Source organism: Camponotus vicinus, unplaced genomic scaffold (genome assembly GCF_025532165.1).
Source record: "Camponotus vicinus isolate PSW18456_S1 unplaced genomic scaffold, iyCamVici1.0 SCAF_8, whole genome shotgun sequence".
Classification (NCBI taxonomy): domain Eukaryota; kingdom Metazoa; phylum Arthropoda; class Insecta; order Hymenoptera; family Formicidae; genus Camponotus; species Camponotus vicinus.
This window is the reverse complement of record NW_028141980.1, coordinates 13,485,703-13,502,460: the sequence shown is the minus strand read 5'-3', so window position 1 is coordinate 13,502,460 and position 16,758 is coordinate 13,485,703. Positions and strand designations below refer to the sequence as shown.

The 16,758-nt window shown below is 35.1% G+C and overlaps 1 protein-coding gene across 1 annotated transcript in view; it reads right to left on the bottom strand.

Moving 5' to 3' along the window:
• LOC145976235 (uncharacterized) overlaps positions 1–16,758 on the bottom strand; it is a 126,820-nt gene that overhangs the window by 10,804 nt on the left and 99,258 nt on the right. The window contains exon 4 of the mRNA XM_083107295.1: positions 16,179–16,651. Coding sequence (XP_082963421.1) covers positions 16,179–16,651 — 473 coding nt within the window. The remainder of the gene's footprint in view (positions 1–16,178; positions 16,652–16,758) is intronic.

Sequence of the window (16,758 nt, the reverse complement as noted above, 5' to 3'; positions counted from 1 at the left end):
ATCATTAATAAAAAATGATTAATCGTTAATAATAAGTAAAATGATCGTAACAAACAAAAATATTCATTGCAAATGCAGTAAATTGAATAAAATAATCCAAGATTAACTCTTTTTCATAAGTATAGATTTGCTATGCATTCCATTTTTTTTAATGTAAAAATCAATGTGTGTGAAATGACTTTCAATTCAGAATAGCTTACGTCCACCGGATATTGACTCGATTCAGCAGACATATCGCACATATTGTTCACTTTGTTCACTTTACTGGCTATTCAAACCTGGGCCTCTCCCGCGTTCGCCACCTTGCAAAAGGGTAATTTACGTTTGTCGCGTTATTGTCTGAAGTCGCACAGTGTCACTCTTTCCGAAAGAGAAACCGGTCATTGTTAGAATCGCTTCGAATTACAGGGCGGTCCATGTTCAATGAATTCTCTGATCGTTTGCTAAACGCTTCGTGAAATTGGACGGTCGATTTCACGGGAATGACGATTTTCCTGCATCATTCTATACATTGTTCCAACGTACTATTACAATTAAGATCATGACTGCTGACAAGGCTACTGCTTTAGAACTGTTAGCCAAAGAACAACGATTTCGTATCTGTATAATTTTCATACTTTATTTTAGTTTGAAAGATGGTTTATATAAAATTGCGTAAAGTTTTCTTTTAAAATATAATAATAAATTTTTCTTTTGAATAATACTTTGCATTAAAACGTATGTTTTATAAACTTAAGAAATATTATTCTTTAGAATTGATATTATAAATTGATAGCATTTAATCGACTTGGTCAGTTGCTTTGATTTATTAATAATAGATTTATTCAAATCAATTGCTTTTAATAAGCTGCGTATTAAAATAATCCGCTAGAATATATAAAAAAAACAAAGGCAAATATTATTAATTACAAAATTAATAGCAATAATTAATTTATTACCGTTCTGAAATATATTTAATACTTTATTATAATACTCTTTATAAATTTACGCTCAATATATTCTGTATTTTGTATTTTAAATAAATTTCGATGAATGGGCTATCATATAAAATCTAGAAATGTAGAGATTTTAATTACTTGTTTACAATATACTCATCATTATTTATTAATCTTGATGAAAATTTAATTAGTTGATTAAACATTTTATTTAAATAGAATTAATAAATTTGGAAAATAAAAGTTATCTTTGTTGTGTAATGTATAAATATAATTTATTAATTTTAATTTGAAATTTTAATTTTATAAAATAAAATATATTTCATTGTTATAATAAAGCTTAAATTTTATTTTCGGCAATATCTTATACATATATCAAATTTAATTTGAAATACAAGATACACAGAAGATTCAATATATGAATTAATGTTATAAAATGTTAATTATTTTAAGGCAGCAATACACTAGTTATTATACAAAGATAATAATAAGATAGATATAAGATAGATAAAGACAACAAACTTGTTGAAGGACACGAAGGACACGATGTGTTATTGATAATACATTCAACTTATTGTCATTTGTAATGATGTCAAAATTTACACTAGTTATACAAAGATAGGTAATGACAACAAACTTGTTGAAGGAAGACGCAAAGGACACAGCGCGTACAGTGTGTTATTACATTCGCTCAACTTGTCATTTGTACGGTGACACTCGAAGTGCTATCATCGCATTATTCTTCCAGAAATCTTATTTCCTAATTTTATTATAATTAGCGATACGCAACGTATCATAATTAACAGTATTTTCGTGAATGTCAAAATTTACCTTGCTCAAAGTTATATTGATATCCTGAGTCGTTGATTCAAAATACAATCGTCGCGCAAAAGAGAATATTAGTTCGCCATCGCGAAATTTGCGAGAATGTCATGCAAAATGTCGTACGTCCATTTTCATTGTACCGCGAATATTTCGTTGCATCGTAATTAGTTTGAAAGTGCTATGCAGAGTGTCGCGTTTTAATTAGTTTGATAACGACATGTATGAAATGTCGCGCATCTGATTGTGAATCTGCGAGTGCCGTGTAAAGTGTCGTGCGTCTGTTCTTATCGTGCCGCATAATGAACAGTAACGAACTGTAATGAACTATATTTTCGCGAGTGAGTGCGACGAACTCTGTAGATGTAATGAATCCTGACAACTTAAGACGAGGAGAAAGTTTAGGAAGTCTCGAGCAACGGCGGAATAATCTTTGCAGTGAGTAATTTATTTGTATATTATTTATTTATTTCTTTCTTTTTTTACACATTTATTTCCGTTTATCTGGATTTAAATAATTAAAAAAAAAAAAAGAAAAAGATTTTTTATGCATGGTATATTTTATTAAAGCTTGAAACTTAGAAACATAATTTTCTTCGAAAATTATAAAATTATTTCATTAAATTTTTGTTTATTATTTTGTCATATATTTTCTCGCATTTTTTATCACTTACGTGTAATAACACGTAATTGGAAATGATATGGCACAAGTGCACGATATCGTTCGTACAACTCGCGTGAGTATCTCTCGAATTGCAATTTGCTCGATTGTGTTTATATACTTGATGTCACTCTAAATCTGAGACAGCGCACAGTAAAAACGATTCGATTAAGAAAACAATCAATTATCCGCGGGATGGACGGGCGTTTAATTAACGTTTGCGTTTGGTCAGCGAATTATAACGGAAGTACTCATAAAAAGAGAGGATGTTGCCGCTCCGAGGTTTACGTACGAACGATACGGCTGGCCCAGCACGTGTGTAACGTCCGTTATGGAATCCATTACGAGATAGTGGGATGCCGCCTGCGGTTTGCAACGAAGATATCGATATTTATGGATCTAACAGGCTCACCACTAAAGTATATTCGCCATTACATTTGCGAGGATTATCGGCCAACGGAAGCCGCCGCTCTTTGAAGCCATAATCCCGCGTTCCTTCGAGTCGATAATGGAATCGCTTTTAATGCCGCATGGATGATTCTCTCCGAATCACGTAATGGTAAATTATCCCACTTCGGAAAGAGCGCTTCTAATAATTTGCCATCTGTCAAGAAGGCTTTAGATGTGTGGGAGGATACCGCTCCATATTGATCAGGTTTTAAGTGGGATGAATTGAGAATATCCGAATATTCTTTTTAAACGAACGAACAGACATTCACAATTTTTAACAATTTATACTGTGCGAAAGATGAGTCCAATGATTGAAATATTTATCTAACAGAGAGTACGAAATAAGTTCTATATTTCTCGGGGCTCTTTCATTCGATACTCGGAGTTCGCTGACGATCTCTTAATATTTGTACCAAAGTGTAATTAAAATCGTGAAAAGCAGCGGCCAATGTCGGCCGTGATATGAAGCCTTCAAAGAGCGCGATAAAGCGTGCAAACGAGACGAACACTGATAAAAGTACGAGAGCTTTCGTTCGGTTATACCGGTCTTTAATGCCGGCTTCGTTAGTTGCAGATTGCCGGTGACACATTTTCTCTCTTTCTTTCTTTCCGTTTTTCCTTTTTCTCGCTCTTATTTTTTTTCCATTACGAACGTCGTCGTGGATAGTCCGAGGTTGCAGCTTTTCATCGGCGAAAAACGCACCGTCTAATGGAGAACACGGGCAAGAACTCTAATGTCATTAGGGAGCCGAACAAATACGCACTTAACGAGCGACGTTTTAAACAGATTCGTTATGTCAATTTTAACGTTCTTAACTCTCGAAACGATCGTTGCGCGATTTCGAAAACGCGCTCTCGCTAATCATTCGCGATTATGTAATATTATAATTTCGTAGAATTCAACATCTCCTTTTTTTGAGAAAATTTTGTCATTTTTATGGCTGATTTATCTGTACCGTACATTTTATTTATAAGAGAAATTTACATGTAAATTCTACTAGATTTTAAGCATGAATTTTTTTGCTTGATGAGACAAAAAGGATATAAATTTTTATTTTAATGATTATATATATATATATATATATATATATATATATATATATATATATTACATAATCAATCTGCTTGTATGGACGTGATGCATAAAGCGCGGTAGAAACTTGAAGTTACAAAGATTAAGTAATCCTGCGAGAAAACGGAGGATAACCGGCAAAGGGAGCGGCGGAATGCAATTTCAGTTCCAGAATTTCTGACAGACCGATATCTCAACTATTTGGAAGGGGAGTATCTGGGCCATTACTTTTCCGTGTACTACCGACCGCAGCTGTAAGATACCTCCGATAAAGACGAGACCATTATCTCCGACTCCTACATTCAATTTACCGTCGCGGTTACTGTTATCGTTGACTACATGCTGCGAATTCAGTATTATCACTAATTGACTTACATGCTGCTTTTCTTGTATTAATTTTGTGAGTACTTTAAACAATTTAATAATTACTGCACTCTCTCTTTAAAAAGAGAGATATCCAATTTAATTATAATTATAAAATACGAATTAATCATGTAAAATAAACACTTCTTCATGTCTTAAACGGATATTTATATAAAGATGAAACATTGTGCTTTCCATCAAAATTTACTTCTAAATTCTCTTTAAAAGACAAATTTAATTAACGAACATATATGTAGCAGAGTAATTTACGTTGAGAGATTATTTGATTTACCAAGAATTCCAATAATTACATATATATGTATATATATAACCTTGCCTGAAAACAGTCGGAGTTCAGTGACTAAAAATACAAATCTCTATAAAATTTACGATTCGAGAACAAATACGTGGTTGACGCAATTAGTTTTCCTGAACAAATTCCAAAGTATACGTGCACTTATAAATCAAAATGAATCATGGCTAGTTCATTTTTATTGGATTATGTTTCGACGATCTTCCGGTCAAGTTTCTCGCGCGTTATAATATTGAGAAAATTAATTTGAATTACGATATCGTACGCGTAATCTATCCTTGGAAGTTTTGAAATGTATCATTAATAAAGCGTCTTATTACAATGCCGAATGCTTTGAATGTTTATGCTAATTAAATTAAGCAATGATAACCATGTATCCATCGTACATATCTTCGAAGAAGGAGGCGCCGATTATTAGCTGTTTATCAAGATATGATATCAACGTGATTACCACACAGCGGCGGATATCACGAAGAAATTAGATCTTAAATCAAATATGCGTCGATCGTATGACACTGAATTGGATTACTCATGGTCGGCTTATGCGGATAATTAGCAGCTAATAATGTTAGTTTATTGATAATTACAAGAAAAAAGAGAGATAAATTTACCAGAGAGATGTGACATTTCAGCCAAGAAAATTTTAAATATACACATAATAAAATTAATATAGATATTTGCATAAAAATATATAATTACATGTTAGACTTATATTAAATAATCAAAATTTATTTAAATTTACATTAAAAAATAGTGATTCATATATTTAATGAGTATTTTTTATTGAAGATAATATATAGTATATTAAATAATATATTCAATGCAATAATAAAAATGTTATGAAATATTTTATCAGATTGTGATTTTATATTTTCGGTTCGGAGGTGAAGCTCGGAATATTTCCGGTGACTCATATTAGCTGTACAATCGTCACGATGGCTAGCTTCAATTACGCCAATTGTTCTGTCTCTCGATATCGTGAACGATTTCACTTTTTTACTATCCGTCCGCGTCGGCGATAATTGTCAAGGATCACTTTATTTCAAATTGAAGTAGAATGGACGCAATGAAGCTTATCGAGGTCTAGGTCATTAGAATTGAATTATATTTCCTCCATGATAAATTTAAAATTTTTTAACAGTAATTATTCTTTACCGAGTAATTAACGAATTAAATAATTTCAATCTGTGGCTAAAGCAAATAAAAAAATTCTGCCCTCAAATATCGCGATCGATCAATTTTAAGTTTCTGTATGAGTTGTGAAATAATACTTATATACATATACATATATAGAATAAATAAATAACTAAATAAATAACTAAATAAATAAATAAATATATATATATATATATATATATATATAATTTTTTTCACTGAGACAAGAGTTATCATCATTGCATTTATCGGCAATAGCGCTTATTTTTATTGACTTTTATTTTTTGAAAAATATATCGAAGTCATATCAATAAAAGTAAACTTCAGTTTAAAAAAACTTGTAATAAACATTTTAAAAATAATCGATAATATATAAGGTTTTATAGTTTGATATATACAATAAATAAAAAATATATTAGTAATATAAAATTCAATTATTTTGATATATTTTTTAGTTTCGCAAAAAGCAAATTGAAGCTATATATGTGTACGTTATGTAAGACTTTTATGAAGGACTTTGATGTATGTGAGTTATATATTTCTTAAATTATTGACGTATGTTTGCCTCGTCAAAAAAAATTTCCAGATGTACGATATCTTGCTATCATTTCTCTGTAATTGCATGTCAGTAGCATCTGCATCTGCGATCGATGCGCGACTCGAATTTTACGATCGCATAGGACAAAATTTATACGCGTCCAAGAGATACTTTGTCCTTCGTAACGAGACGAAGAAAGAAGCGAGTCTTCAGTTTACGTCACGCATGGTCGCAAGATACATCATGCATCATTTGTTACACGATTTCCTGTCGCACTTCTGCATCGTCGTAGAGACTTTGCCGTTTATCAAACGACAATCGTAAATATTACATGAATCGCGAAATATCTTCAGCATATTAAGAGGAAAAGAATTATACTTTAACAAGAATAATATCGAGAACTTTAAATAGATATTTTTGAAACAAGTTTCTGAATTAATGTTAAAATATAACGTACTCGAAATTTAATGAAAAACATAATCTTGCTATCTGGTTACACTAATTGTTTAGCGTAATAATCTCTTGCGTGTGCAATAATTGCATTGTAATATCGCAAATGATAAAGCATAGAAATTAGATGTACATGTCGGCGATGTAATAGATGTTCTCTGAATAATTCGCGTCATTTGTCCCAAATTGCCGCTAGCATATGATTTATCGCATAGCATTAATATTACAAGTGATGCGTGACGTTACGTATATGTTACCGTGATATAAATCTGGGCAGTGAATGATTACGCTATCGCGCCGCATGAATCGAGAAGTCCGTCTTCTATGTTGCGGAAAATCAAGGAGAATTACCAATCTTTCGAAGATAATACCGAGATACCATTTTCTTTTGCTGGATAAACCATTAAACACTCGTTATTATTGTTCGTTATTATCCCTGCTGCCAAGAACATTCTTTTTGGAAAAAAAGAAACGAAGATGTAATAAAAAACGAGGATCGTCCTGCAGAACGGCCGGATATCGCCGACGTAATTTCGTCCGATCAATATGTCGCTGAATAGAACAAGAGACTGTTATTAAAGCTCCGGCGCTATTCTGTATAAGCGAGACGAATTGTATAGAAGAGAATACGTACGTATATACTGAGCGTTAAGCGTAAGTCTGAATAAGCGCAATGTGCCATGAATTGGATATATTAAACAGAATATCCCCGATTTATGTATGCAAGTTAAACTTCGCAAACGCTATGGACGCAAAAATTCAATTCTTGCGTAACGACAGTCTATTATTATTTGATGACAGCAACATGACTGGCTGGGGAGTAAAGTTTGCCACTCACGATTAATGCTACCTGCTAACGCGCTTCAATTTATTCGTGCTCTGATGCGACGCAGCACGTCACGTAAATTTTTAAGGGCGGATATCGCGTGAAGTGCGCCATTATAAAATATCGGATCGACCTGATTATGAACCATCGTAGCTTGTCTAAAAAAAGAAATCATTATTATCTTTTACAGGGAATATAAAAATGCGATAACGACAGTACAGTGAAATATACATATATAACGAGGAGAGTGGGGCATTAAACCGCGATAACGCGATCGCCATCAGTCCGACTATAAATTATCCAAGAGGGTTGAGAACGCGCGGTTAAATCTGGAAACTCGTCCGCCGATCGGAAATCCGGTTGAGTGTTCCGTTGACCTGCTCTCGGTAGCAGTGCGCCGTTAACACACGCTTTTCGTTATCGCGCTTCATGATTAATGACGCGTTTTATTAAACCGCATCAAAAGGCGACGAGAAAGAGGTAAAAGTTCGTGACAACAATAAACTTTCGTGCGAGCTTGTACACTCGCCGGCCCTTAAACTATAAGATAGATCGATAATAGAGAAAGGTGTATAGATTTATAAGGATAATTCGGGGCAGATTCTACTCCAATAATTTTTATAAAGTCAGATTTTATTGCGATTAATTCGAATAAAGATTTATTTCGAGGCATTAGCTTCTCAATAATTACAGATCCGTATTATGAAAAATCGACTATAAATTTGTCAATATTAGATAAATTGATTGTACTTTATCAAAATTTTTTTTGTCTGGTCGGTCGTCATTTGTCAGGATTTGCGGATAAAGGAACATCCAGCGCTGTAATATTCTTTGAAAAAGAAATTGGAACTCTTTGTTTCCGACAGTTTTCAGTTATAAGTTTTCATTTCAAAGAGTTCTGCTTCGTTTAGCGGAAGCGTACTGGTAATGCGGAGGAAATCGGGAAATGATCAAGGATGAAGGATTAAGAAGAAAAGCCGGTTAAACGGCTCGTGGAGAACGCTCTCCTTCTTTCTCCTCTCGATTGAATTAACTAGCTGTATTAACTATCACAGTAATAAATCGGAATGCACTCGACAAAGTACGTATGTATTTATCGCACAGCGTTCATTATCGATTCTTAGAATGAGAAAATCCACGACACGCGATCGCGTAGGATCACGATCACAACGACAACCTAAAGAGGTGAAGTACTTTGCGCGCATAAGCAACTCGACACTAATGCGATACGAGAGGGCATTAAACTGCGATAACGCGATTGCCATCAGTCCAACTATGAATTACTCGATAGAAGGCAGGGGGCAGGAAGGCGGTCGTACCTGGAAACCCGGATATCCATAGCTATTTCGTCGGCATATTGCTCAGGGTTGGCTTCGCGTCGATTGTTGTGTTTGGAAAAGGAACTAAAAAGAACCTATTTCTCATTTCGTACATAAATGAGAAGAGATATGCAAGTATGATTTGCACGAATTTTAAGATTCTCAAGATACATTTTAATTCTAATGAAAAGCCTGGCAAGTTTAGGCAGTGAAAAATGAAAGGTACCTGAAAAGCAAAAATCGCCAAGTTTAAGCAGCAAAAAATTTCAAACAGAGAGAATGTTATTTTTACAGCAAAATTTTTAAATCTGTTTCAAGCAATTTTTATATCTTTTTCTAGTAACTTATATGAATCAAGTGTATGACAAAGAGATTGTGGAATGTCTCTTACACATACAAACGAAGGTATGTTTTATCCCTAAGCAACCCGCCATTTACTTTACGTAAAATATATGCAATCGCTGTTACACGTCGATTTAAAGGCAGTCGTTGCACCTCGCGTTGACCGGCTGTTTAATCTTCGTACCCGGCCCTGGTACTGCCCTCGCATAACAACAACCTGTCGGGAATTATTCGGCGGCCGATTCGCGCACGCCAACCCTGTCGAAGAGAACCGAAATTTCTCTGGCGTGCAGCGCATCCGGCGATACGATGCGGTGATACGACCGGAGGGCATTAGCTAGGCAATCGGTTGGCGAAATTATTCATGCTGCGGCATGTTACGGGGCCGACAACGTACCACGCCACGCGACGTACCCCCGAGTCGACGGCGAATTTCCTGACGAATTATACGATCTACGCCACGCGCAGGAACGAAGCAGGGGTCGTTGATCGGAAATTACCTTCGTGCCGAGGGATGGAGTCGGCTCGAGAATTAAGTTCCGGCCTTTTCCAGTTGTTCATTTCGTAAACCGCGTGTAAGACCGAAGAAAAGTTGGATCCCCTTGACCCCTCTCGCCTTCCTAGTTCTAATTCTTTTATTCTAATAGATATACATCGTTCTCTTTGCACGTGATATGCAAATGTAGAATATTAGAGCGCGACGTGACGCTCGTTGCTTTAGGTACTTTATTTAGCGGAAAATTTTAAATCATGTTGAAAAATAATTGGCTTTTTTTGCATGTACATATTAATGTCTGTGGATTATTACGTAAACGCGAGTTTCATTCAGAGTTGTTTTTAAGAATTTTAACGAGTATGGTTGGAAATAAAAAAAATTATTTTTTCGCCACATACATAGGTCTCTGTGAATAAAGAAGCCGAGAAAAAACTGTGAGATGAACATCGTTTATCCATTCCTTGGAAAGCGCAAATCGTTTTTCTTCCTACACTTAGTATTCAACGCATTACGGCTTTTTTCGGTTTTTACCGGAGGAATTATTAGACCAATTAGAAACATACAGGCACAATGTGCAAAAATTGCAAGAACGCAAAGCTCTACTTTCTCTTTTAAACGTATTGCGATCGAACGAGTCGAGAGCTTTCATCACGAATTTTTACGCGAAAATGCTCTCTTACGATTTTAATTTTTAGGGCCATTACGTCCGTAATGCATAGGAATTATAACTTTTGTGTATAAAAGCTAATTGTTTACGGTAATATTTTATATAATTTATTCCTAGTATTTTCCTTGATGTCAAGTTTATCATGCAAAAAATTGGCTTTATCCGAAAGAAATCGTATGCAGAATAACGATTTAAATTTTATTGGAATCGATGTTCTTGTATCTCTCAAAGCTGGCTTTATTTTGCGTTTAAAAAACATGCATGTACAATATGTACATAATAATACATAGACATGTAAAAATACTTAAAATAAAAGTAAAAAATATAGATTAACATAAAAAATAAATTTTACGAAAAAAAATATTGAACGTATAGCTATCCGGAAAATAATTATTTTCAAACTATTTTGATGCACTATCTTGATATAACGAGATATGTGTTACGACATATCACATACCGCTCACTTTACTTTCCCTTTTGTTTGCCACCTCGTTTCACAACGTCATCAAAAAAATCGATAGCAACTGTAGTCTCATGTGTCTCGGCGTCATAATATTTTGGCGAATTTAAACGAACTGTAAAATAAATTTTACTACGTACAATCGTTCGATTCTATTTTCTCTTTGGAAATTTTCAATATTCCGCAAATAGTCCGCGATCATAAAATATTATTTGAGCCTCTTTTGTGTTATAATACAAAGGAAGATATAGAGAGAGATTAATTTTTCGAAATACGGAAATAATCTCTGCATATAAACAATAAAATTATTCATATTATATAAAAATATCCTATAAATTACAATGGAATAATTATGATTTGTTCTTTTACATTAACAGTAAATAAAAGATAAATAAATAAAAAATAAATAAAAATTAACTTTTTTCTAATCATGAATGATTAATCTCTCTAATTATGTTTTATATAACATATATAAAATAACTTAGTTATATTTTATGTATATATAATGTATACATAAACGGAATAATTTTGTACTGTTCTTTATATAACTTAAAAATATAATTATACAAAATACAATTGTATCTTCATCGTTTGGAAGTAATTTTAGAACGAATATATATTTTCCGAGATAGTTTTCGAGGATACTTTTTCTCTCTCTTAACGAATAATCACACCGGACATACACGTCGTTTCAAAGTAAGAGAGATATCCTTCAGCCTGCGCATTGCGGTCAGTTGGCCATCGGTCGCATTGTATCCGGAGTATCGGAATTAACCCGCGATACCAGCGGCGCCAATCTAGCGTTCTCCACGCGCGAGGACACACGCCGAAACTGCCAAACAACATAGCTGCCTCACCAAACCACCTCCCTCTGTCCTTCGACGACGACGTCCCGCGCCCGGACAAATGGGTCAATAGGTGAGACGCATGGAACGTACGTCGAAGTGACCTAGTTCGTTGTAAGGCGAGAGCGGTCGTGCAACGGCCGCACGATCAATAGCGCATTCTTGACTTAGAAAACTTACAATGTCAGCGAAAGAAGGCGGTACCAAAGTGGGCGAGCGAGATCGTCTGCGGATTGAATGGGTTCGGCATTCATTCGCGACGACAGCCGAGAAAGATGAATCTCTTCTTTTTCTTCACGAATCTGAAGCAGGCTCGAAAGCCATTTACTCAACGACGTCGGAGATTTCGACAAATTCCGCGATAGAAATCGCAATTTCTGATTATGCAGCTCCTGCCGTATAAGGGATGTTCCGATCTTAATTTTATTGGCAGATCCTTGGATTAATCTAGAATCAATTCTTTTGTAAGATATTGAATAGCTTTTATATTATGAGCGGATCTCGGAATAATATCTAGTAATTGAGGAATTAGATATGCATGCAGATGGTTCATAACATTCATCGTCTATCCACGTCGAGATTTATCGCCAATCTTGCCAACAATGGCTTTATCTTTATGACAGCCTTCATTCGTTTCGATTATATTTGTTACAATGAAACCGAAGCTTTCTCATTAACTTCAATAATACACAAAGGGAAGTGAAACGCTTCGCTGATTCCTTTTGATAAACTACAGCGATATGCTTACAGTCGAAATATATACAAGAGAAATAAAAGTAAAATAAGAATTTTGATTAAGTTCTAAAATCATATTGAAAAAAATGATAATGATTAAAGCCTTGCTAAAGCTGGAAAAAAAACAATGAGAATCTAATATTAAGAAAATAATAGAGCTAATAATAATAATAATGCATAGATGTGATTGGAATTGATTTAGATATCTATGGAGAGATACCAGATGTGCGGATAGCTTGTGAAGATTCAAATCGCTGTCATCCATCTTGAGTTTAACTAACGCTCTGTCACAGGCACCCATATTCATATCAGGACGAGAATCCTGAATCAAGTCTCCGACCACTACGTGAACGGAATATTTCCCGCTCGAGTGCACAGTTCTGTAGCGACACAATAATGAGGATAAACAATCTACACCACGAAACATGGAAACTGCATAACAAGGTTCGTAATGCTTGATGTGACTGTTTATTGATTCGGCAAGTTCGCTTTACTCGTCATGATAATGTTAACTTGGCGAAGAGTAAATGGATCGAATGGTCCTTTATAACGAGGATTGTAATGGTAGATGGTTGTTTGTTATTTTTACAAGTTTACTCTATTCATCCAAGTAAAATTATTTCGGTGAAATTTGCGTTATATGGTTAAATATCTTTGAAATGTATGAAATGAAAGATTAATGGTTGTCTTATAAAACACTGTTTTCTTCTTAATGTATATAGTATGGTAATGTCTATTTTGACTAATTAATAGACCAGGAATTAATAGAGCGGTTCGAAAACTTTGCGGTTTAAAACGGCGTGCTTTTAATTATCGCGTATCGACTTTTAATATTCTCGCGACATGCTATACACGAACGATATATTACAGCATTACCTCGTAATTTCGAAGCTAGGCTGGATCCCGCCGCAAATACCAATCCGCACAAAGCAAACGCGGCTGTAGTTGTTCACAAAGGATCGCGTATATTCTAGGTCAGGGTCTCTCAATCTAGGTTGTATCACCGCCATTTGCCGCTACCGTATATATCCGGAACGTGCGAAAACGCCCGACGATTCCGAAAAAGTCTCTTCATCAACTTGCGACCCGCGATCCCTCGGTTGATCTCGGATTCTCGGGCTTGTAAAGTCACAGTAAATGGCCCATTAAGTCTTCGCCAGCAGTCACGTAAATGTTAATCATTCATTTGTGATCGCGAAATTATTCACGACGAAAGAACCGCATCGAGGGATGACCGAGGGATGACCTTGCTTTTTTATGCAATTCAGAAAAATTGATCGCAAAATGAGATGGAAAATCTTTCGCGCGATATCGTCGTAACCATATATCTACTGGTAAGCTTGCAAGACTGTGAACGAGGTATTCGCGGCTTACGATTATGAAATGCGCCGAGTGGAAAATACTTTTTTACGAGCTAAAGTACTACTTCATATTCTTCGCTTCGATCCCTGAGAGAACCGCTGTTCAGGCAGAATACACACGCAAGAGTGGTGCGTGGGAGTAAGGGTAGTGGTGGAAGAGTAATAACAACTATGCTGCGAAACTTGCCCGTCAAGCGCAATGAACAACGATGTGTTGTTAAATCGTGCTATTAATGTACTAAAGACGCGTGTTAGCGTATCATCCAGGCACATTTAACGGGATAAAATTGAATTTTTTCGTTAAAAGCTGGGATTTTTCGTCGCTTGCACAAATTTGTACGATATTTTCTAGTGTCTCGATTTAATCTCTGTAGAGAAAAAAAGAGAGGGAGAGAATTTCTCCCGAATTCTCTCCGAATTTTTTGTCATGAAATAAAAATAGTTTTTATCGCCTCTTTGGCAACGTACAATATTGACGCGTAAATAAGCTAACTGAAAAAATAGAAAATTAAAAAAACTGTACGAGTGACAAATGTAAAATGTCATATTATATTTACATGTTCACTTTCTCAACAAAAACATGTCAATTGATATAGAAAATATAATATTGCTCATATTATTGATGTGTTAAAGCAAATACAAAGTAAAATCACTTTCTGAAAATTATTAAAAAAATTAATTACAAGTTAAAAAGTGTTATTAAGTTATTTGTATTAATAAGAATTTACATTTTTAACAGCAACTCGGATTTTTTTCTTGAATTAGTGTGACAACGAAGAGGAGAGAAGTAACACGCGGAAATAATTCCATGGATTCGTCAACAGCGTCGCTTCTACAGTGAATAGCTCCTTCCAAATGCATGAGATTGAAATTGAAAATATGTAGATTTCACGTGCACCACGATAGACACATTTGTGTAAAGTCTGCGACGCACTCGCGCAACTGGCTATCGATCAAATCGTCTGGAAATCGACCAGCGCCGAAAGTAAATGAAGCATTATTCATTTTAAAGTTTTCTATGTTCACAGAAAGCGATTTTTCAAACACGGACGATCTATCCAGATGCCATTTTCAACATATGTTATATGTAAAATTATGTAGATTTATCTGAATTTGGCAGAAATTTCTTTGAGAGTCCGGTGCAATTTTACAAGAATTTTAATTAATGGCGTGCAAAAATTTCACCTAAATTATGGCCGAGCTAAAATGACACAATTTTTTATCTCTTTGCCAGTCAAAATATGAAAGATTACAGTCAACCGCAGTTCTGTTACAAACGTTAATAAAAATTATTACTTCCCCAAAAGTCCGCGCGATAAATGAAATTTATCGAGGAAAGCGATTGATTGATCTAGTCATGTATTACGAGGTATTTCAAAACAAACTGGTTTGTTAGAGCGTTTTAAATTACGAAACATTTTTTTCTCTATCGTGTCATTAAGTATTATAAAAACATATCAAAAATACTGTCACGCCTTGTAATCAATAACACTTTTTCTACATCGTACAATTTGTTATGCAAAATTTTGAAAAAAATTTAATATTTCTTAATGCGAGATGAAAAGATTAAGACACATTTATGTATACAAGTATTCTTTTTATGCAAATTTGAGAGTAAATAATCATATAAACTAAGAGATTTCCAATGTTATAATATATTCATGTTATCTGATAATCATGATCGAGGTATAAATGTATAGGAATAAATTAATGAGAAACCTGAATAAGAAAATTGAGAGATATAAAAATGCTTTGCCCACTAGTCGATCATTTGCATGGCGAGCACAATTTGCATTCACCCATCATCGTCGAGCCATTCATCTTTATCAGCCGCTCGTTATAGCGCGTATCAAGGCCAGTCAGCCATGTATTCGTCTTGGAGGAAAAAAGGAGTTTCGACCTTCGGAAAGTTTTTGCAATAGCTCTCACGAACGTAGGAATACAGATATATCTATCGCCAGTAAAATAATATTTACGAAAGCGTTATTAGTGAAACGGAAAAATTTTACGTGTGCATAATTCATATGCTGATGTCTTACAAAATCCTAATACGTCAACCTTGTATAAGCGCGTTCACATTCTCGCATGTGTTCCTTTCCTCGATTTCTTATATAAAATATTCATATTACAGTAAATATCGCTAGCTAACAATAAATTAATTAAAAGCGAATAAATATTAATTATTCAAATACATACTCAATAACGCTAATTTTTTCACGAGACGAACACCCACGTTTTAATTTATATAGTATGGAACATAAAAGAAATTTAATGAGAAGTTATCTAGTGAAGCTCACATTTTTGTAGTCTATATACGTAAATATATATAAGAAAAGTGACGAATCAAGCAATGCATGTTATTACTTACCAGGTGTCACACTTGGAAACGGTTGTCCCGGTAACGATGGCGGATGCTCGTCCTCGGGTGATCGTTCGGACGCGTATCCCTGATCCTGTGGCTCACCACTTGTCAGTTTGCTCAGCTTCAGATCAACGCACTTGCCAAGCTGTTGGCGATGCTTGAGTAACTCGCAGTCAGGTTTGTGCACTATCTTCATCAGCAAGTCGTCATCGGTGGCGTTTACTATACAAGGCTGTGAGGACGACGAGTTCGATTCGAGGCTCCTACCGCTGCTGTTTCGAACGTCTTGCTTACGTTTCGGCAGCGTGCCGACCAAGTCGAGGTCTGAATTATTACGATGACATCTATCCTCCAAGGCTACGCCACGACCGTACTTCCTGCCGGATTCGACGAGCACCGTGTCGACGCTGCGATTTCTCTTGACCGAATCAAAGTTTCCGTGACGACACCGCACCAGATCGAGATCGCTCTGCTGATATCTGGAACCAATCGTAGATCACTCGCGGTTGATTTTTCATCGGGGAAAGATTTACGAGTTCGTATTCGCCGAAAACCGAATCTATTTTGAGGCGAGAATCGACTTGAG